The 24,055-nt window shown below is 45.2% G+C and overlaps 1 protein-coding gene across 2 annotated transcripts in view; it reads right to left on the bottom strand.

The window, feature by feature from the left end:
* The window catches only part of TRPM3 (transient receptor potential cation channel subfamily M member 3), a 1,350,903-nt gene extending 1,327,120 nt beyond the window's left edge, over positions 1 to 23,783 (bottom strand). The window contains exon 1 of one of the 2 annotated variants that reach the window (XM_069228883.1): positions 23,396 to 23,783. In XM_069228883.1, coding sequence (XP_069084984.1) covers positions 23,396 to 23,485 — 90 coding nt within the window. In that variant the 5' untranslated portion in view covers positions 23,486 to 23,783. The remainder of the gene's footprint in view (positions 1 to 23,395) is intronic. The other variant, XM_069228872.1, reaches the window with a different exon arrangement.
* Positions 23,784 to 24,055: the final 272 nt, after the last annotated feature.

The following is a 24,055-nucleotide window of genomic DNA, read 5'->3' on the forward strand; positions in this document are numbered from 1 at the left end:
AAAACAATGAGGCAAATTGTCCCAACACCTAGAAACAGTCCCTCTGTTGCTTTGGGGTGAGTGAGGGGGAGAGGTTCACACCCTCCACAGACCCATCTTTCTCCTCAGCAGACAGGAGATCAGGAAGAGGCTCACTCTCTTCCTCCATCCCATCATCTGTTGCTAGGAGCACTGTCACCTCTGTCCTCTCAAAGTGAGGGTTGAGGCGGTTCATATGTAGGACCCTCAAAGGGTTCATACATATGCAGATAGGTGACATTACTGTTGAGCTCCACCACCTCAAAATGACCAGCCCACTTGTCCTGGAGAGTTCGAAGCTCCACTGTAGCCATCACCCACACTTTCTGGCCAGGCAGAAACTCAAGCAGAGTGGCATTCTGGTCATACCAGCATTTCATGTCCTCCTGGCTTGCTTCCAGGTTCTCCTGAGCGAGCTTCCTGAAGCGGGCTGTGTGGTTTCTAAAAACCAGCATGTAACTGAATACATCCTGTGGGGTCTTACTGGAGGCGTTCTCCAAGCCTTCTCTAACCAGACTCAAAGGTCCCCTCACAGGATGGCCATGCAATAATTCAAAAGGGAGTAATCCAAGACCCTTTTGTGGCACCTCCCTGTAGGTGAACAGAAGGTATGGCTAGAGGACATCCCACTTTCACATCAAGGGCTCTGACAGCCCCATGATCATGCCCTTCAAGGCGAGGTTGAATCTCTCACCCAGACCATTTCCTTGGGATGGTAAGGAGTGGTAAACTTGTAGGTTACCCCACACTCCTTCCACAGAGACTTTATATAGGTAGATATGAAGTTGGTACCCTTATCGGAGACCACCTCCTTGGGGAACCCCATGCGGGTAAAACCCCCCCTTCAATGCACACCCCACCACAGGGGAAGTGATTGATCTTAAAGGAATTGCTTCTGGGTACCGGGTGGCATGGTCCACCAAGATCAGGATAAACCTGTTGCCCATGGCTGTCTTGGCATTAAGGGGCCACAGTGTCGATACCAACCTGTTAAAAGGGGATGCTGACTACAGGAAAAGATTGGACGAGAGCCTTACATTTGCCCCCTACTCTTGACTCTTGCCTGACAAGTTTGACAAGACCTGCAGTGTGCATCAAAGTGCCTGCACATTCATGGCCAGTAAAAGTGGGTGACAAGCCATTCAAAGGTCTTGTCCTGCCCCAAATGTCCTGCTAAAGGCACATCATGAGCCAGACCCAGTAGGAAGGCTTTGAAGCACTGGGGTACCACCAGCACATGGGATGACCCAGGTTCAGCAACCTTAGGCTCACCATATAGGAGGCCGGCCTCCCAGTAGATCAAGTGTGATCCAGACTTCTTGCCAGATGCCTTGTCTGCAGCCTTCTGCCACAAACCCTCCAGAGTAGGGCATGTCTTCTGTGCCTCACAGAATGCTTTCCTGGTGGGTCCCCCTTCCTGTTGCCAATGATTCAGCTCAAGGACCTCCCCCAGCTCAGCCACCTGATCCCCTTTAGGCTTCGGGCATCCCCTCAGGTTCAGCTTCTTTTTGGTCTGTGGGAACTTCTGGAGCAGGGGATCCACGCCCCTTGCCCTTCCTCCTCCTGGAAGACACCTGGGCCACTCTTTCAGGATCCAGGATCTCCTGATCATCTTGACGGGCTGTCATTGACCAGTTGGACACACACACACATCCACCAAGGCAGACCCGTAATCTCCATGTGAGAACTGTGTTCCACCTCCTTTCCACGGGAATCCTTTAGGTCATTGTCAAGAAGACAATCTTCAGGCATGGTTGGACTCACAACTGTTATCAAGGAACCTGGGACCCCCTCCCATTTTAACGGAACTTGCACCACTGTGCACAGGTGTTCTGAGTTGTTTACCGCAACTACTTAGGGAGGTGCATGGGGAACTACCTGCTCTTCAGACACCAGATGGCTTCCCACAGTAGTCACACTGGCTTCTGTGTCTCTCAGAGCCTCCACCCTCTGTCCATTGATGGTCACCCACTGCCTGTACTTTTTAGTGTTATCAGGCACAAGGGTTCTCTGGATCGTCTCACTGTCCTAGTGAGACAAGAGTCATCTCAGCTGGCTCCGACCCACCTGGAACCAACTTCTTCCCAAGGGCTACACTGACCAAACACTGTGACTGAGCACTAGTGGGTGCCCCTGTCCACTTGGGACATTTGGAATCCTCTGTCACATGACCCACCTGGTCATATGCATAACACTTGAGGGGACCCCCCTCTGCAGATTTTCCTTTACAAAACCATGGCTTCTTTTCAACTGGGGACTGGGAATCCTTACCCTGGGAACTAGGTTGCGACCCTTTAGAGAACTCCCCCTGTTCTTCTGATGGGGACCCTGCCCACCCTTGGCGTGGTCCCCCCATACTTCTTCCGGACCCTGGTGCTCTCCCAGGGGTCTGCTTTCTGAGCAAGCTTTCTGGGGTTAGTCAGCTTGCCGTAAGTGCTGGCGCAGCTCTGGAAAACGAAAGGCTGTACAAGTGCTCCGAAGCAATTAGGATGTAGAGCTCCTCATAAGTTATTACTTTACTGCCCTTTACCCAACCATCCAGTGACGTGCAGAAAGAATCAACACATTCTAGCCAAGTTTGTGATTCTTTCTTTTTGTAGGACCTAAATTTGTCCCTGTACTGCTCAGGGGTGAGACCATACCTTGTGAGTAGGGCATCCTTCATGATAGAATAAGTGAGTCCCTGAGGATCCCCAAAGGATGTCAGAGTATCCCTCTTCTCTATCCCTAAAGTGCTTCCACAGACCCCTCACCCCCACCCCCTGATGTGCTGCAGGGACCATGTTCATGTGGAGAGCAGGCTCCTACCCCTTAAACTACAAGTAAATATCATCCTCCCTCTTATAATCCTTCACTAGGTCTTTAGGAATGTGCACCCTCCTCTCGGGCTGCACTGTGGTACTGCTGCCACCATCTCTACTAGACTGGCTCCTCTGATATAGTTCCCTCAAACTAAGCTCATTAGCCAGAAACATCTCCTTCTCTTCAATGGCCTGCCTCCTTTCCTCCATCTCCATTTTAAGCTTCTCCAACTCAAATTGGTGCACCTTTCTGCATGTCTGTCCTGCAACTCTTCAGGAGTCAAACCCTTGAATGGCACACTGCTACCTGCCCTGGAGACCCTCCCCCCAGGCAGAAGAGGTACATCCACTACACCACTATGATTACTTTGCACATCCTCCCCCTCAATCTCCTCCTCTGTGTGACCCCCAGACTCCTTGGCTGTCACCCAGGCCCTCTGCGCCTTTCGCAGCTTCTCCTTCCTTAATGGGACAGGCAAGAACCTTACAAAATAGTTTCAGTTGGACAACTGTGCAACTCTCCAGCTTGTCCAACTCACAAACAACTACAACTGGTGTATCCTCAGATTGAGACATGTTGGCAAGTCAAAAGTGCAAAATTCCATGGAAGAACCAAGAGTTCCCAACAAGAAGTTCAAAAATCACAAAAAATGGAAGCAGAAAAAGTCCAAAAAGAGAAAAAGCAAAAACAAGTAGTTTGTGGTCACGTAATGGTCTGCACTGAAAACAGTAGTGTACACTTGATCACTGTATGTCAAGTACAAATACAATTCCAATCCTCACCGCTGATCACCAGTGTTAGAAATGGGGTCTCTGGTTGGCAGTCAATTTGTACTCTGTCCAAGCAGGGACCCTCACTCTAGTCAGGGCAATCGAAATACACACTTGGATAAACCCTGCTCCCCCCCTTGGTAGCTTGGCACAAGTAGTCAGGCTTATCCCAAAGGCAATGTGTAAAGTATTTGTACCAACACACACAGTAATACAGTGAAAACACTACAAAATGGACGACACCACTCCAGTTTAGAAAAATAGGGAATATTTATCTAAATAAAACAAGACAAAAATGACAGCAATCCAACATACACAAGTCAAGATATGACTTTTCAAAGTAAAAAGAGTCTTACTCCATAGAAAACAATGGAAACATTTATTTCTCTCAAAGTACCTGGTTTGTGTCAAAAATAAAGCCACACAGGTGAGCCGTGCATCGTTTCTTCTCTGGTCAAGTAGGTGCTGTGTCGTTTTCATTTCCCGCAAGAGAGCGATGTGTCGATTTCCGGACAGGGCACCTCTGATCTGCGCAGGGTCCCAATGACTTTGATGCCTTGAGATGATGCGTAAGCAATCGAGGCGTACGGTGTTGCGTCACAGCCATAAGAGGGTGTTGCGTCATTTCCCCAGCTGGGATGTGTCGATCTCCAAGCTGTGATGCAGGTGGAGCATCGATTTCAGCTGTGAAGCGAGTGGCGTGGCGTGGCGTTTTTCAGTCACGTTGCAGGTGGTACATCAAAATTTTCCCTGCACGGCTTCCTGTGCATGGATTTCCATCCTTTTTCCTCCAGCTTCACCTTTCAAGGGCCCAGGGACTGGATGGGACACAATTTGGCAGGGCAGGAGTCTAGCAGAGAGACCAGGTGCTGGAAGAGGAAGTCTTTGATGGCTCTGAGACTTCAAAACAGGAGGCAAGCTCAATCCAAGCCCTTAGAGGTTCTTCTCAAGCAGGAATATAACGCAAAGTTCAGTCTTTTTCCCCTTTCACAGGCAGAAGCAGCAACTGCAAGATAGCCCAACAAAGCAAAGTCACAGCCAGGGGCAGCACTCCTCCTTAGCTCTTCAGCTCTTCTCCTTGTCAGAGGATCCTCTTGAATCCAAAAGTGATTTACAAATCTGGGGTTTTGGGTCCACTACTTATACCCCTTTCTGCCTTTGAAGTAGGCAAACTTCAAAGGAAAGTCTTTGTTGTTCACATGATCGTGCCTTACCCAGGCCTGGCCCCAGACACACACCAGGGGGTTGGAGACTGCATTGTGTGGGGGCAGGCACAGCCCATTCAGGTGTAAGTGATGACTCTTCCCTCCACTATAGCCCAGATAGCCCATCTATGAAGGCTACACCTCATCTCCCTTTGTGTCACTGTCTAGTGGAGATTCACAAATAGCCCAACTGTCAGTGTGACCCAGAAAGGGAATACACAATCATGCAGAGTCACAGAAAGGTTTAAGCAAGAAAATGCCCACTTTATAAAAGTGGCATTTTCAAACAGACAATGTAAAAAACAACTTTACCAAAATATTTATTTTTAAATTATGAGTTCAGGGACCCCAAACCCCACATCTCCATTTGCTCTCAAAGGGAAAATGCACTTTAAGGATATTTAAAGGCAGCCCCATTGTTAACTTATGAGAGAGATAGTCCTTGCAACAGTGAAAAATGAATTTGGCAGTATTTCACTGTTAGGACATGTAAAACACATCAGTACATGTCTCACCCTTAACATATACTGCACCCTGCCCATGGGGCTACCAAGGGCCTACCTTAGGGGTGCCTTACATGTATAAAAAGGAAAGGTTTGGGCCTGGCAACTGGGTACACTTGCAAGGTCGAGTTGACAGTTTAAAACTGCACACACAGCCAGTGCAGTGGCAGGTCTGAGCAATGTTTACAGGGCTACTGGTGTGTGGCACAACCAGTGCTGCAGGCTCCCTAGTAGCATTTGGTTTCAAGGCCATAGGCACCTTTAGTGCACTTTACTAGGGACTTACCAATAAATCAAATATGCCTATCATGGAAAAGCCAATTACACATACAATTTAGACAGGGAGCACTTGCACTCTAGCACTGGTCAGAAGTGGTAAAGTGCCAAGAGTACCAAAAACAGCAAAGACAGATTCCAGCACACAGTCACAACATGGGAAGCAGAGGCAAAAAAGACAGGGGAGACCATGCCAAGGATGCCAGGTCTAACACCACTCATCACTTCGCTTCTCTTGTTTTTCATTTCAAATTTTCTTAAGGGAATACTCAAGCCCCCCAGGCAGTGCTAACAGGCTGCTTGCTGGTGCAGGCTGGTGACTTTTGAAAGTGATGGGGCATAAAAGTTTGGGATCAGTGCCCTGTGGCAAGTGGGGTTCCCCCGGGAAATTTTTGAAAGCCAGAAGGTTAATAAAGCAATTGTGAAAGTGTAGTTATGATATCAATAAAGCGATTTCATATGATAATGATGTAGGTAGCTGCTTATTCAGTATAACCATAGAACTTCATAACAGACTTTGCGATAACAATGTAGTGAGTCTGTATAAAACATTACTGAGGCCTGTGGAAGGGGTAGTGGTCTTCAGTGTCTCCATCATGCCTGTTATGCTTATTTTATGTTAGACCTGTGCACCCTTATTTCTCCACACCTTGTCCATCTGCATATCTTACATTCAGCAGCCTCCTTTCAGTGGCTCCTGAATGCACTTCCTTGCATCTCCTTCACTTGACAACCCCCAACACATAACACACCCACTCATCTGTAAGCTCTGTATTTTCATTTACTTTTGCCTCATCAATAGTTTGGCAACTGTATGGTTCCTTAACACATAGTTTCATAGAACCACAATTATAACAGGAATAGGTCACCATTGCTCAGTTTGTTCAGTAGAGAAGACAAGGATCGAATGACCAGGTATTCTGAACACCTTTTTTGACCGACTGACAGGCACTGTGAGAAATTCACACTGCCTTCAGCCTTCGCACCAGAGCTCTCAAATATGGCCAGTTAAAAATGTCTGAAAGTGACTGACTTTAAGTATGCACTGTACAAGAGAAAGAAGATTGCAGGGCAAGCCAAGGTCTGCAACTGACTAGAGAAATGCCATGTTTTTTAGTCGTCCAAACATAACCTTACTGTATACGTGTGCTGACTTAGGGCGAGCATATTTATATTTCCAGTGAGCGCGGTGACTGTAGAACAGACTGTCTACAGACATGGTCTTTACATGCCATCTTTGAAAAAATAGAAAATGGAATCTCGGACTGAAAAAATACTTTGGTGTATAAGCGTGGAAAATCGAAAAAGTATTTGGTGCACTAAAAGAATGTTCAAAGGTTTGCATGCTGGAGAGCCCCTGTTCTTAATATAATTGAGCTCCTCTGCTTCCAGGCTGGAATCACCAGCCTCGGGTGCCGCACCTGGTCAAAATGCTGAGGGGGATATAATCATCAGACTCAGTGATTTACATTCACATTATTTGCTGGACGTCACAGTTGCACTCCTGCTTTATGAGGACAATAGCCAGGGCTGCTACAGGAGTTTGGTTTTTTTAGTACCTCTTTACAAAGAGAGCTCGACTGGGAAGGGGTGGGTGTCAGAGGCATGCAGTAAATACAATATTTACTGTCGAAGATCAAGAGCATTCTCAGCCCCAGCACCACCAGCACGAGGCTTTTCATCATTTTGTGTTTTCGGTGCTATTGGTTTCAGTGTATTGTTCCTCTTCATGGCCATGCTGCTCTCTCTCACCTCTTTCTCTCTAGCTCTCTCCACTTTTTCTCAGGCCCAGTAGGTTGGGTAGAAGAGGACGATGTAATAAGGCCCATTAGGTGATTAGTCTCACTTTACTCCATGATGCCTGTGCAGAGCTGGGGAGAGAAATCTGCTCCCAGTCTCACCAAATCACGTCACCAGCTGCAGTAGTTGGACTGGTCCATGTACAACATGCACAGTGGGACCAGGGTGCATTCTACAGCCTGCGCTGGGGACCCATTACATAATCATAGCAACAGTCAGAAAAATGTACTTTGTTTAAATAAATAAAAACAAAAGTACTTACCAACGTTAAGGAAGACCCCGGAAATGGCATGTCTTCAGAGAAGGTAGGCACTCCATTGACAACGACCCTGACCAGGAAGTGAAGAGCAAACGAACAAACCACTTGTGGAGCTGCTCTAATGCAGTTTTCAGCTTGAGAGCAGCACCATGATTGGTCTGAACAGGCTAGCACAGCGCTCCTTTTTAAACATGGAGCCTGTGCCTGCAGTCCGCTCAGCTCTTACACAGCTGATATAAATTGTGTCTGAAGTGCACATGTTGGGCTGGCCACCCCAAGACAGCTGGCCAATCCGTCATGCATACTTTAGGCTAAAGCAAGTCATTCCTGCTGCCAATCAGCAGCAGGAATGCCCTCCCATCAAGTCGTGAGAGAAACAGTGCAATTTAAATGGTACTGTCCATAGACCATTTTATTAAAATCACGTTTGCTGCAACTGGGCTCACAGAAGGTGGGACAATGCTCCTCCGTCCTATGGGAGGAACCACTGCTTGCCCTAATTTAGTCTGCTGTGCTCCTTATCCTTGATAGACAATTCCTCTAAACCTGGTGACCATTAAATATGTGCAATACCACTGCAAGAAGGCCACCCCCTACTCTGTTTAGTTTCATTATTGCAAACATATTCATAATGTCTTTAAACTTTGCACTTGTATAGTGCACTACTCACCAGTTAGGGTCTCAAGGCATTGTACACATACCGCTGTGGAACCCCTCCTGGCTTTTCCTTGTGAGGCGCCCACTCCTGGACAGCCCCAGGGTGAAGCCAGGCATCCAACCACTGTGAGGGCCGTTGTGGAGATTAAGCAAGCTATTGCCCAGAGTTACAGAGTGGGACCCATTAATTAGATTATGCACCAAGGTGAGAATTATCTGGTCCAAGGGAATTGAGCCCAAGACCCACCAAGGAGGGAATTGAACCCTGGTCCCAGGCCAGATCTCTGCATCAGGGTCTGTCAGTCTAACCATTGTGCCACACTTCTTAAACAGCAACAGATTTTCTTTTTTCTTTACTAGTATTCTTTTAATTTTGCTCACATTTGTTTTTCAGTTTTTATGTGTTTTATTGTAGGTTATATCAGAGGCTGAATGCAAGAATAAGTTGGCAGATGTATGAATGGATGCATAGCTCCAGGAAATGAATCTTTACCCAGACTATGAACCAACAGAAAGATATTGAAGAGAATGAGGAGTGATATTCCATGATTAAATAACATATGTGCTGATATGGATCTTAAGGTGGATGGCCTGTGTGTCTGTCGTAGGGAAGGAGCACATTTCTCCATCCCCAGGGTGAGGAGGCCAAACACCTGATTTATGGATGACCGCCAAGCAAGTGACAATTTATAAAGGCATTGGTAGGAACCACTGTCCCGGTTCCTGTAAATGCATTTAACTGTTTGTTACACTAGTGCACTGGAAAGGATTTTCTTTTTGAAAAGAGAAAAAGTAATGCTCCTGTTGCCAGGGGAGGCTTCTCCAATGGCGGAGGGAGCATTATAAAGTTTTTACTGTACCTTACCACTAGGGATAACCTGGAGGTAAGGAACAGTAAAACATTACTACATGTCTGCTTATCTAAATTGGTAGGACAGACATAAAGACATTTCTCTGACAGCCCTTAATCCCCTGAGCCACTGGAGAAGTTTAGCAATTGCAGAGGCAAAGAAGTCTCTGCCATGGCCAAAGTGAAGGTCTGTCCGCATTTGATTTGGGTGGGTCAACCTTCATATTTGCTGTATATATACTCTTTCACCATTGCGATGGAGTATACATGCCACCAATGTATAAATCGGACCAATAGTTTATTTGCATCATTTTGGACATCCAGGTGAAACAAGCTATAGGACTGAGGTGGAAAGCATTACTATAATCAGAGTCCATCTGAAACGTTCAAGGCCCTCGTTTCAAAATATGGGAGATATGTGTAGAAAGATCAAAGTCTTATTTTATTTAAAATAATGACCTTATGTTTATCTATGAATCCATTCCAAACAAATACTGAACAAACATATGACCAAGAACGACACCCAGACCAACACAAAATCACACTTGGGTAGCATTGACTAATGTGCTACTGATACAGGACATCACACTGTAATTCAGGTCACCTGTTTGTAGATAAGCAAAAGAATATCACTCAAATTAAGACATTATCTTAGCATTTAAAGAGGAATAATAGCTCCAGCAAATATTCTTGCCATTGGTCCTTTTTGATGGCACGTGCCACTAGAAGGCAGCATTGTACAAAATACATTACTCGTCTTGTTCTTCTCCTGAGATTAAAGCCCAGCTCTTTTCATTACAACATTGAAAAGTACGACAGTTGCAACAAGAGTTGGTATTTCTTTTACTCAAGGAAGATAGCCCTGAAAAAGCAGGTGGCAAGGTATAGCTCATTGCAGCTGGCTTACTAAAGACCATGTCCTTTTTTAATTAAAGTATTGCGCTCATATCTTTGGCCATACATATAAATAACCATGCATCTTTTATGGTAAAGGATTATTGCAAGCTCATTAAAGATCACTGCACATGAAAATCAATACCACATGGAGATGTGAGGCAGATTTCAGAATAGTGCCATGTGAAAATATACATTGCAAAAACCTGTTTTTAAAAAACATTGACACCAAAACTAAGACTCTCAAGTTCTTGTCCTTGAGTAAATACCTCACTATAAATTGCAACAAGAACTTAAACTCACTACCAAGCACCTGCCTCCAATTAAGATAAATCTGGGGTCAGAACAGAAAAATAACCCAGTACTAAAACAGTTGGCAAGTGAATGTGGCTAGATTTAGCAATTAAATAAACATCAAATAACGCAGAAGGAATATTTATAAAAGGTGAAGCTTTAGAAGTCTACATTTTTACAAATTATGTTTTTGCAGAGATATTTGCATGTGAAACCCTATTCTGACTCAAAGTGGGAGACCTGGGTCTCTCTCTGGCCCTACTGAGAATCTAATCATTGGCCCATATTCAAAGACCAGTTTAGAGTAGAATCAAACGGAGCAAGAAGCAGATCATTCAGCACTAACAGAGGGATCAAATAAAGGTGTATTTTGGCCCCACTGCTAGCCAGTCTCTAAATGAAAGACATGTATATTGCAATGCTGGAACTTTCCCCAGGTGTGAAGAGAATGAACAACGAATAGACCCCAATGGTCCTGTGAGCTGATGATTGCCTTCTCCTAATGCACTGCCAGAATGCCTTACAGCTTAAATTGGCTGATACTGAAATTAATGGCAGCAAAAAACTGTTGAAAATCAACTCTTCAAAATCTAAGCTTATAATCTAGAGCCTAAATAAAAGATACCCTACTGAAAACCACTATCCATAATGAATTGGTCCATGGATGTGGCAAGTACCTTCCCCTACCTTGGCCTGATGCTGTTCACTGAGGTCTCCCGGAGAAACTATCTAGACAACATCCTAGTAAAGGTGCAGGGCACGGTTACACACATTATGAGGTTCTCCAAAACATGTAACATGAAACTGAAAAATCTAGAGGCAGTATTATAAGCTAAAGTAGGTAACATCCCATGCTACTGCACGGATATTTGGACATCTCCATTGGCCTACACTCCATAGGCCGACTGGAGAGAAAGGTTTGGAAAAAATGTTTCCTGTCTCCCATAATCAAAACCCACAGTCAATGGAAACAGACTTAGAATATTCATCCATCAAGGAAAGAGCCACTGCTGCCTGCTGCAATATGCCATTAAAAGAAATTTCAGCACAGCAAACTGCTTGATAGACAATGCTTAGAAGGAAACTCTTGAATCTACTAACTCTATCATGCTCTAGCTACATAAGGTATTAAGGGCCAGATGTAGCAAGAAAGGATTTTGCGAATCGGAAATTGCGAGTCGGTGCGACTCGCAATTTCCGATTCGCTAAATCATATGCAGAATGGTGTCTCAGACACCTTTTGTGAATCACAAGGGGGTCGCAAAGACCCACCTCATTAATATTAATGAGGTGGGTCGCAATTTGCGAGCCCCTTGCGATTCCCTGCACTCATAGGGATGGTGGCCTGCTGGAGACAGCAGACCTCCATGTCTGTGACTGCTTTTTCAATAAAGCAGTTTTTTTTTTTTATATTACAGCCCGTTTTCCTTAAAGGAAAACGAGTTGCAATACAAAATAAAAAATGAAAGCATTTGGTTTCGTTTTTTCAGAGTAGGCAATGGTCCATTGGACCACTGCCTGCTCTGAAAAAAAAAAAATTGCGACATTCACAAGGGGGAAGGGGTCCCATGGGGACCCCTTCCCTTTTGCGAATGAGTTAGGACCCCCTTCACGTGGGTGCTAACTGCGAATTGCTTTGCGACCGCTTTCGCGGTCACAAAGCAATTCTGCATCGCGGTGCAAGTCGCAAATAGGAAGGGACCACCCCTTCCTATTTGCGAGTCGCATTCCCATTTTGCTAGTCGGAACCGACTCGCAAAATGGGATTGTGCATCTCGATGCTCGTTTTGCATGACGCAAACTGCGATTTTCGCAGTTTGCGCCATGCAAAATGCTTCTTACATCTGGCCCCTAAGATACCTGAATTTGGACCATTTATTTAGTCTATCGACCACCACCATCAGTAAAAGCAAAGCTAAACTGCGGTGGAAGCCATGCTTCAAGGAAGAGAGTCCATGGAATCCAGATAAAGGCTGAGCCGAAGCAAGGCGTTTGCAATCTGTTCGCAGGCAGAGCCACTTACCCCAACTCAAAGTTGATCTGAAAACAGAAAAAGCTGTTTTTAATAGCCTACAGCAACTCTCTCCCCCTTAATTTACTTTGGTCTTCTATGCAGAAACCCCCAGCAAGATTGTAAAAAAAAAAATTTGACTCAAGTTATGAACTCTGGTCTTAAGACCACTAACTGATCCATTAAACTTCCTTCTGACCGAAGCCTCCAAGGAAGTCATTCTTGAAATGGGCCACTTCACAGAGAAAGGAAAAACCAAAAACTGAAAATTGCTTAAGGCAGCAACATTTTCTGTAATATCAGTATTGTATGCATCCCACCAACATATTCCCACTTCTGGTACAATCCAATTAGGGGACACTGCATGTATCCCAAACCATCCAATGACATTATTCCCCACACGGAATGATTTGTGCATTACAGCAAGCACTCTAGGCAGAGATGAACTACATGTGGCTTTGACAACCCCCAACCATCTCAGCACTGCACCATGCTTATGCAGCAAGCCCGGCTTGTGCACACTTACTAACTAGCCACCACTCCTCTAAACCCCATGAACCACAGTAACAGTAACCCAATGTCAGTTCAAAAAACAACTCCATGAGACAAACCCCCCTACACTTTCTTCTTCAACAGATTTCACCTTCAAAAACACCAAATCTCCTTCAGTCACTGAACATTTGTAAGCCTGCATTTTAACCTCACCCCCTCCTTAATGCCTAAATCCATACACTACACTGACCATTGCTTTATTAACTTGCAATATTACAGACATACAATTTCACATACTGCTTTGTGTGCATCCTTCTATTGTGTATCATGATTTTTTGTGCCCTGCAGTTTTGTCTTTATTGTCTTAAACTCTCTTTTGACATTTTTGTTCGCAAAAGGGCAGTGGCTAACAATGCTATATAAACCTTAAACACTGATTGGCAAGACAGCATTTAAAGGTGAGGATATACTATCATGTTGAACAAGATCTTTTCTTATGGAAGAAGAATTGATTAAGCAAAGGACACAAATCATTCTATACCAATTGCTATAAAATCATATCCCTGGCATCAGACATGACGGTCATTCATTTCAAAACTACCAACTCAGAAAATGTTATATGAGACTTTGTCTGATCTCCCCACCGATAACGTACTAGACAAAATGTTATCAATCTTTGGAGCCACCACAAGTCATGACACATTCTTCATCATATGAGACACTCCAATGTCAAGAGTGCCTAAAGCAGCATGGATCACAATACTCAGGAAGTTCTTACAATCATCAGTAGTTCTCATCTAGAAACATTCTCAGTTGTCCAGTTTAGATTAATTACTCATTGCTGCCAACTGTACTAACCTTCACTTGTTGCAGCGGAATGAAGGTCTGCAAAAATGTTGCTCATGCTGCCCCATATATCACTTTTACCTCCCCTCCATTATGTTTGTGGTCACTATCTCCAGAGCCGAGCATCCTCTGACTGAATCAAGCTCAGGTTACCAAGCTGTTGTTCCTAAAAGATAATACACCAAAGCTACAGAATGTTATTTTTTGTCAGAAATCAACAGAGATGTTTAGGCTTTGGAATCTTCACTGGGATGATGTAGGATCTCCACTTTGACTCTATGTTAATTTCAAAGACTGAGATGTGTAACGTAGCTCAATGATGCCTGACTCTGTTAATTTCAAAGACTGTGATGTGTAACGTAACTCAATGATGCCTGATATTTACATAAGATATGTTTGTATACAATGAGTCCAGATGGAACTCATAGGCAGCTCGTAGCCTGAAAACCCTACATGGATAGCATCCTCCTTGCCCTACCTTTAACACCCCCATTCTAATCAAATCTGTAACAAGGAAGCTGCCCAGAGAAGGACAGAGATGAGAGAACACTAGGTTATCGCAGGGATTTTGAATGTTTGAAACAATGAAAGATTAGACTAATGCCACAGCAATTGTATATTAAACTGAAAGGCCATGCAAACAAGGTAATTCAAGCTTCACAGCAATGCATAGGGCTGGTGATATGTTTGCTGTGTCACAACCAGATTATGAGGTCAATTTAGTGGTGGAGTACCCTGTATGTCAAAGACTCAGTCCTCACACTCTGTTAAAAGTCAGATGGAGGGTCATCTATCAGGTAGTGGGGCCACCCCTGGCTCCGCCATTGGTTGCTTACTTCGATGGCGTGAGGGAGAAGAGGCTGACTGAGTGAGGAAATCAGATTGGTCACTTTATTTTAGAGCAGGTGCTCTCATTAGAAAAATGACCGTAACACCCTAGGAAAAACTCCCAGGGTGTGGCGTGATTCGTTTTTTGTTATACAATAACAAACTCCCGATCAGGGAACTGTGTTTTTTTAAACAAAAAAGTCTGATAACTGGCTGCCTGTAAGACAGCAGCAAAGCAGCAAACATGCAGGCCCATATTTATACTTTCTTAGCGCCGCATTTGCGCCACTTTTTGACGCAAAAGCGGAATCATATTTTGTAAGTTAGCACTGTTTTTGCGTCAAAAAGTGGCACAATAACAGCACTAAAAAAAGTATAAATATGGGCTGCAGTGTCTTCTGGGGAAATGTGTAAGAAATTGGGTCTCTAGTTGGCAGAGGCATGCACTGTGTCAAAGTAGGGACCACAGTCCTTGTCAGGGTAGGTCAGATACACACTTTAATAAACCTGTGCTTACCCTCTAGTAGTTTGGCACAGAGCAAGCAGGCTTAACTTAAGAGGCAATGTGTAAAATGTTTGTGCAACACACACATACACACACACACACACACACACACAGTAAAACAATGAAAACACCACAAAAAGACTTCACACAGGTTTAGAAATATCCAGAATATCTATCTGAGTAAAGTAAAACCAAAATGACAAACATCCAATAAGTAGAAGTCAAGATATGAATCTTTAAAGATGAAATGTGAAAATAGCGCTCAGAAGTCACTAGCAGTCTACAGGTTACTTGAGGTCATGAGGGATGGTAAAAATTCAAAGTTCAGGCCGACCGTGATAGATGGTAGGTGGGTTACCAAACCCACACAGGGTCCGCTGAAACAGTACCTTTGATGGAGCAAAGTGTTGATGTCAAGGGTTCAATGTGGCAGTATTTTCCAAGCAGTCAAGTCACTGCATTGTCATTGAGCTGCGCAGAGCATCATCATCGGCGCGCGTAGGCTGTGAATCCAGTTTAATCGAACAGCCTCTGGGTCGAATGAGTGATGTGGCGGAATTTATAATGCACTTGAGGTGATGCATCAGTTTTTGCAGAAATCAGCTGCAGAATCAACATCTTAGGCCCAGGACTGGAAGGGGCACCTCAGGCAAGAGTAGGAATAACAGATGGCAGAGTCCAGCAGCACCAGGAGAGTTGCAGGCAGTTTTTGATGTCCCTGAGACTATAGAAGAACAGGGGGCAAGCCCTTGGAGTTACTCTGGGTTCAGCAGGATGGGTCCAGTCCTTGTTCCCGGAAGGGCAGAGTTCATCAGGCAGCTGAGCAGCTCAGCAAAGCAGAGAAGCAGATCCTTGGAACAGTCAGTCCAGGCAAAGTGGCAATTGCTACAGCACAGCACTCTTTACTCCAGCAGAGTTCTTCCCAAGCCCAGAAGTGTACTGATTTGATAGGTTCAAAGCCACAGCACAAATGCCCAAATGTGTCTTTGAAGTGCAGTTGACTTAAAAGCAACTCCTTGAACTGCATAGAGATCCTTTCTTCCTGGCCCAGGATCCTGACTACCAGCAGGGGGCTAATTAGCCCTTTGTGTGGGGACGGGCACTTATCTTTTAAAGTGGAAGTGTTAGCTCCTCTCCACCCTGCCAGCCCAAGAAGGCTCATCAGAATGCAGATGAGTCCTTTGTCACACCTAGCCTTCCTGCGTTTGTGACTGTCTAGAGGGAATGCTGTAGCTGTCACCGAGCCAATATGTGTATTAGAGACAGGCTGCAAGGTACACCGGGCAGTAAGAGCAGAGAACTCTCTACTTTCTAAAAGTGGCATTTCTAAAAATAGTAATTGTTAGACTTGGCATCCTTGGCATGGTCTTCCCTATCTTTTTGCCCCTATTCTCCAGGTTGTTGGTGTGTGCTTAACTCTGTTTTTGATACTCAGGGCACTTTACCACTGCTATAAAGTGTAAGTGCTGCTATGTAAAATGTATGCATAATTGGCTTATCCGTCATTGACATATTTGATTTACTAGTAGGTCCCTAGTAAAGTGCATTAGAGGTGCCTGGGGCCTGTAAATCAAATCCTACTAGTGAGCCTGCAGCATTGATTGTGCCACCCACATACGTAGCCCCGTAATCATGTCTCAGACCTGTCACTGCAGTGTCTGTGGGTACAGTTTTAACCTGTCAATTCGACTTGGCAAGTGTACCCACTTAAGCCTAAAGATTCTCTTTTTATACATGTAAAGCACACCTAAATTAGGCCCTAGGTAGCCCCATAGGCAGATTGCAGTGTATGTTAAAGGTAGGACATGTATTTATGTGCTTTACATCTCCTGACAGTGAAATACTGCCAAATTCAGGTTTCACTGTTGCAAGGCCTATATCTCTCATACGTTAACATTGGGGCTGCCTTTAAATGTTATTAAAGTGCAGATTCCCTTTAGGAACAGCTAGAAATATGGAGTTTAGGGTCTCTGCTCTCACTATTTAAGAAATATATCTTTTAGTGAAGTCGGTTTTTAGATTGTATGTTTGAAAATGCCACTTTTAGAAAGTAGGCATTTTCTTGCTTAAACCATTCTGTGACTCTGCCTGTTTGTGGATTCCCTGTCTGGGTTAGTTTGACAGTTCGATTGTTTACACCTCTCTCTAGACAGTGAAACAAAGAGGCTGGGGTGTAACCCACATACCCTGATGAGCCATCTGTGCTGGAAGGGAGGGGAGGAGTGGTCACTCACACCTGAATGAGCTGTGCCTGCCCTCACACAATGCAGTCTCAAACCCCCTGGTGTGTGGCTGGGGCATGGCCTGGACAAGAAAGGATCTTACAAACACTTGTGATTTTACTTTGAAGTTTGCCAACTTCAAGGGCAGAAAGGGGTATAAGTATTGGACCAAAAAACCCCAGACTTTAGATTACTTCAAGGATTCAAGAAAAACCTCTGCCTGGAGAAGAGCTGAAGAGCTGAGGAGAAGTGCTGCCTGGCCTGTGATTGTGCTGTGTTGGGCTATCCTGCAGTTGCTGCTTCTGCCTGTGCAAGGAGTCAGAGACTAGACTTTGTTGCATCCCTGCTTGAGAAGTAACTCCAAGGGCTTGGAGTAGAGTGTGCCTCCTGTTTTGAAGCCTCAGGGACAGCAAATGCTTCACCAACCAGGCCTGAGTCTACTTGCTGTGGACTCTAGATTGCCAGAGGGTGCCATTCCAGTTCCTGAACCCCTGGAAGATAATTCCTTGAGACAAACCAGTCTAATAACGCCGGACGACACCATGTGACTTCACAAAGGATGCCGCTGCCCGGAACCGCAACGCTGCAAGCCCCGAGGCCGTGGACCTCGCTGAAGTGCCACGGATCCGATGACTCTGTGAGCTGATGCCGCTAACCCGGAACAGCGACTCTGCCTGCCCCGAGGCCGTGGACCTCGTAGACGTCTGATGACCATGTAGGCCTTGCTTCGCTGCAGCCGCTGATCCCGTCTGACTTCGCTGACACTGGAGTGTCGCAAGTCCATCATCCGTGATGACTCAATGCCATCACAGCGCCTGCGGCCATGTGACGTCATTGCGAACCTGTGAGGTTGCCGCGCAGCATCGTGACTCCACCGGACTTCGCATCTGCCAGAACCAAGGGACCGGCTTCGCATCTGATACCGCTTCACTTCCACCACCCTGTAGTGAGGACCCGATGCCGCTGCGCAACGCCCCTGTCCTGCCCTGTGGCACCAGAACGACGCTGCATCAGGTCCAGCGACATCGATGTCCCTGACTCCGTGCACCAGTCTGTTTTCTACTTGTTTCTTAAGGTACTGTACCTGGGGGTCAAACGACTCTGTAAACGGCACTATTGGCATTGCATTGTAGGAAACGACTCCATCACAATGCCGCATAATACCAACTTGCAGAAATTGTGCCTCTGTGTTGTGTCATTTTGTAGTGGATCACTGTATTACTGTGTGTGTTTGTACAAATACTTAACACATAGTCTCTGAGTTAAGCCTCCTTGCTTGTGCCAAGCTACCAAGGGGGGTGAGCGGGGTTAACTGAGTGTGAATCTCCTTCACCTTGACTAAGGTGAAGGTCCTTGCTTAGACAGGGGGTAACCTGACTGCCAACCAAAGACCCCATTTCTAACAGTAATGTTAAATCTGACTTTACCAGTCAGGAGGATTTATCGTTAACTATTTCAATGACATGAAACATTCCTGACCAGGAATGGCAGCTTATGTTAAGGAATTCCCAATGCTGGCCTGTGAGAGAAGTAGCCTCAAAGGAGTGAAAAATGACTTTGGGAGTTTTTCACTACCAGGACATGTAAAACTTAAAAGTACTTGTCCTGCCTTTTACTTACATGCCACCCTGCTCCATGGGCTAACTACAGCCTACCTTGGGGATACCTTATATGTAATGAAGGGGGAGTTTAAAGCCTGGCAAGAGGTTTTAAATGCAAAGTTGAAGTGGCAGTGAAACTGCACACACTGACTCTGCTATGGATGGCCTGAGACATGTTAAAGGGCAACTGAAGTGGGTGGCACAATTAGTGCTGCAGGCCCATTAGTAGCATTTAATTTACCAGCCCTGGGTATATGGTATACCACTTTACAGTGGACTTACAAGTAAACTAATATGCCGATTGTTGGTACACCAATGTTACCATGTTTAGGGCAGAAGCACATGCACTTTAGCTCTAGACAGCAGTGTCAAAATGTGCAAAGTCCTATGGCCAACAAAAAGAAGGTAAGAAAAAGAGGAGAAGAAAGGCAAAAAGTCTGGTGGCGACCCTGCAGAAAGGGTAATTTCCAACAAATGGGTTCCCCTAAAGCCAAAGAGATCACCAAAGAGTTTGTGCTGTTCTATAAAACGTCAGGCTGCCTGTCAAACTCTTAGTTTTTCATTAGTGAGTCAAGTCTTGACACATTATATCCAACTCTTACCCCATAAAACATACTACAACTACAGACTACCACAAAAAAGGGGGTTCACCTGTGATGGTGATGGACAATATGAGTTACAGGATGCCATGTAGTGGCAGTAAAGTGATAGAGATAGTTGTTAACATAACTTGTACGGTCATCACCTTCGAGAGAGAGAAAGAGAGCGAGAGACACGATTACTCAAAAGTACGGAAAACTTGCTTGCTTGCTTCAATCATAACAAAAAACTAACCTTGATTGTAATTAATAAGTAATGAAATATTAAATAAGAAATACAATACGAATCACTCAACTTCATATGTTTGCGTTGTACACATGCCAAAAATGATCTATATTTCTTGAAGAATTATTAAATATCTATGATCACAAAAGATCAAAGTCACCAACATCATGCATACAAGTCCTTGTTTTTTTTCTTGTCGTTTTACTAATTTGCTTCTCAAATATCTTTGCGTGTTTTTATGACAAGCACTATTTATGTTCTACGTGCTTGTGCAGCAAAGAATTGTGGTTGAATGTTTAATTGTAAGAGCACCCCTCTAGTTCTATAATGTATCCGACCTCCTCGGCTCTCTGAAAATGAAAGTCTGAGAAAATAGGATTATAAGTCGATTTCTAAACATGAGGGTATTACTGAAGTAGGTTGGAAGGGATATTCATGGCTGCAAGAAAAGCACTGGAAATAGAGTTGGCTGAGGTCCAGCCTGTCAGCATCTGCGAACAATCCTACTTTGGCTTAATCAAATCAGGCCGGCCTGTCCAGCACTGTATTTGCTGACAAGCAAGGTAACTGAGATGAATGCACGGTATTAATGTATCTGTCCACAGTGGAAGAATCAACCTGGATTACCGGCTCTGAGTCACAATCACATATGTCACATCATTCCACAATCCTGTGGTTGGGATCCCGGGTACCACAGCCTTCCTATTTTATTGGATTACTAGGAAATGATAGGGTAGCGAGGAACTACTACCTAGTGCTGATTGCTCCAGTGTATCATGCTCTGAGCAGCGGCCAGCGTACAGCACTTAAAACATGCTATCCCAAGGGCACTGCGAAAAAGAGTTATTTTATTGAGCTGGAAGTTTGAAGTGAAATATAATTGGGTGACGCTGGCACTGCATGCTAGGAAGACCACCGGGTAATAATACTGACGTGCAGATTAGATAGAACCAGATGCACAAAATCTGGAATGGTGTGGAACTAAATGCTTGATGCATGCATTGGGGACTACTGTTAGCTATTAATATAAACCACTTTCAGTCACTTCTGACCGATCACCTTGACAATTTTCTTTCATAACGGAACACATCGGCAGGCAGAGCAGACATGAATGGGTCTCAGGTGACCATCACTTTAAAACAATGAAGATGCAAAGAGTAGTTGTCTCCTTCCATCAACATCTGCTTGCACATCACCAAAGTGAAGACAAAAAGAGCACAGTGATATCCCTTTTCGCTCACTGTGAATGAAGAGAAGGGGACAGCAGGAGGTGCTGTTTGCATTTGACTCTTGTTTGTCTCCCTGGGATTGTCTGTAGCACTAACTAGCCAAACTACACCCTTGGAGTGTTCTGAAATGTCTAGTTGAAGGAATCAGTGGCCATTTAGGTTTGGCCTACATGCAGTCGTGTGGTGGCAGCCAACACTACGTATGTGTGTGAGTTACTTAAGCTCCAGCAAGCACACGAGTAGAGAGGGTAAGATGGCACAACTTCCTATCATGGTGATCTTCGTACTACAACCATGTGTTTAAGAGTAGAACCAATGATAGCAATTTTAACTAGTGATCAACATTGGGGTTCAAAGATCCGATCTACTTTACATACATCGGACAAGTGTCCATCTAACCGGGGACGCACACAATCATTTAGTGAAGCCTCCTATACCTCAGAAGGCAAAGATCTACCTGCATCTTTGTCAATCAGTGACATTTCAAAAGATGTTTCTTTACTATGTACATGAGGGTTCTTCCATAGGACCTAAAGTGCATTCACAACTGTGGAATCATGCTGGACTTGTCCCCAAAGCTTTAGTGCACCATCTTCAAAACATTATGTGTAGAGCTCACTTCTGCCGCTTGCCCTACTCCACATTGAGGATGCCAGAAGGTATCCACTTATCATTGCGTACCTTATTCAAATCAATTGAAATATATGGAAATAGTTTTACACACACCAGGAAGTCGCAGATCCATTCTTGGCCCCTCCTCTCTTCAAGCAGCGCACTTCAGCAGAGTGTGTTCCTCTGAGGGTTGGTGGTCTCTGTTTGACAGCTGCAAGGGCCTGTAATGACAGTGGCCAGCACCTGCTTCCTGGACAGCCGCAGTATTGCAGTTCTGAGGCATCACCGGAAAAACTGATAAGATTGGCTATGCTCCGCTGTAAGCGGAATGCAGGGTACCAAGGCTGAAGAAGCATCATCAGCGTTTGGGAGTACAGACCTGCTGTGGTTTAGTCATTCTTGACATCTCTTGCACCATCGGAGTACAGAAAACCCACCTTCGGATCTTGCCAGATTCTCATCTGAGACGAATAGCCACCCCAGCATCATTCAAGGAATGCTGCAAACAGCCTCTTCAAACAGACATTTAACTCATTATCAGGCTCCCTTTCAAAGGGTCTTGGATCCATTTCGACATTTTAAACTTTCCTTTTGCTCTTTACCTTCCATTGATCTGTGATGTAATCCCTTCAATGATCCTAAACAAATTACCTATATTGTCTTCATCCATCTGTTCATCCAGTGCTGCAAATTGCTGCCAATTGGTGCTGGCTTAATTAGATGTGATAAATATTTTGACAAAAATATTGGTAATGATTAACTGATAAGATGCTGCTATAAGCAACTAAATGGACCAGGGATTCGTGCATGGTGTAAAAACAAGGCTAGCCATTTCTCACTGGCAGTCACTGTCATCAGCGTTCGAATAGGAGAAGCTCTGAGACATGTAGGCACGTTGCCATCTAAAACTGGTACCAGTAAACCATTATTTGTGTTAAAATGCATGGTAGCATTTTACCTGCCCTGCATTCATAGTAGGAAAAGGCAATTTGAATTACAGACATGCACTCCATGCACAGTAGTACCGCACTATGGGCCAGATGTACCAAAGGAGTTTACCCATTCTGTGTCTATGGGAAAAAGCTTTCGTACATATGGTCCTATATGTTTTTTATTTCTCCTCCTTTTAATGACAAAACACAAGCAGGCTTCAAGGTATTTCAATTTCATGTGTCCAAGAGATCCGTCAGTGAACACACGAAAATGTGCATTTTTATCCAGCTCAGCTCTCCCTGACCTTAAGGCTGCTGACCTGGGACCTTTCAACCGAACTCCACCTGAATCATCTCTACATATGGTGAAGAACAATGTTAACAGGCGCTGTGAAGCCAAGGCGCGCAGTTCTCTTCGAAAGTTCAAATAGCGTCAAAGTTCGCCTCCAAGCACCTGCGTTAATCTCGCGGACAACACCTGAGGCTGAGCCCCGCTGACGCGACTGCTGCCTGCAGCAGGTTCCACACAAAGGAAACGCTTCTGTTCCTTGACCGAGGAATCCCCGTCACGAGGTACCGTTCGATACGGCATTAGAGATAAGGCAGGTGGATTAGTACTCTATCAGCCGAGACAAGATCTACAACAATAGACAGTGACCTGACAACAAGACGGCGCCCTCCCCGCTCCTACATCTAGAAACCCCGTTACAGTTTGTGCATTTTAAAGGAAAGGGATTTAGAAGAGAGATTAACCCAATCCTTATACTGCATAAAATCTCCTTTTGAGATAGAGGATTCAAGAATTAAGATCCAAGGAAGGCACAAGACGCTTGGGAGACACGTTAGATATAAAAGACGAAGTTTTAGTGTATCTGCATTACCAGCTGTGCAGTAGATGTTGAATAAAGGAATGCAATGCAGTGGAACCTGTCGTTTGACAAATCAGGGCTCATGTCCCCCATACCTTGAGAAGCCGGACAGATGGCAGGAAAGCAGCGTGGCACAGCTTCCGAATGGTCCAGTTCAGAGGCCGCGGGGCATCCGTGCGACTCATGACCCTTTCCCAAATCCCAGCCGTGGAAAAAAAGAACTTCAGGGTGGAAAAATGCCTAGGGAACAAAAGGGCAAGGTCCGCTGCTGTGACATCCTGATTCCATCCCGCCCGCGCGCCGGGCGCCGCGAGCCATTCCTAACGCGCAGATGCCTCTCCAACTTGGAAGGCTGGCAAAGTGGATCTGCTCGCGCCACCGACGCTCCCGGGGAAGGCAGTCTCTGCTCTGCTCGCGCATACCAAATGCAGCTGAACGGAAGCAATCAGCCCGCTGCTCAGGGGAGTGCCGCGCTGCGCCGGGGATGGGGGCAGCCCGCGCGGAGATGCCTGCGGTAAGAGCGGGATGCTCTCGCTCGCTCCCCCCACCTCTCACTCTTTCTCTGGCAGAGGATGCGTGCCGCGCGCTCGGCTCTGCCTTTTCTTGCTTTGCTCTCCCGAGGAGGCGGCACGCTGGAGTTGCATCGATGCGTGTGTGAATTTGAGGAAGTCGGACATGCTGGCAGTATAGAAAGCAGTTTAGAAAAGGTGTGACTTATGGCCAAGTGTTTTACTGTTGCTTCTGTATTACCGAAT

Source organism: Pleurodeles waltl, chromosome 1_1, assembly GCF_031143425.1.
Source record: "Pleurodeles waltl isolate 20211129_DDA chromosome 1_1, aPleWal1.hap1.20221129, whole genome shotgun sequence".
Taxonomy (NCBI): domain Eukaryota; kingdom Metazoa; phylum Chordata; class Amphibia; order Caudata; family Salamandridae; genus Pleurodeles; species Pleurodeles waltl.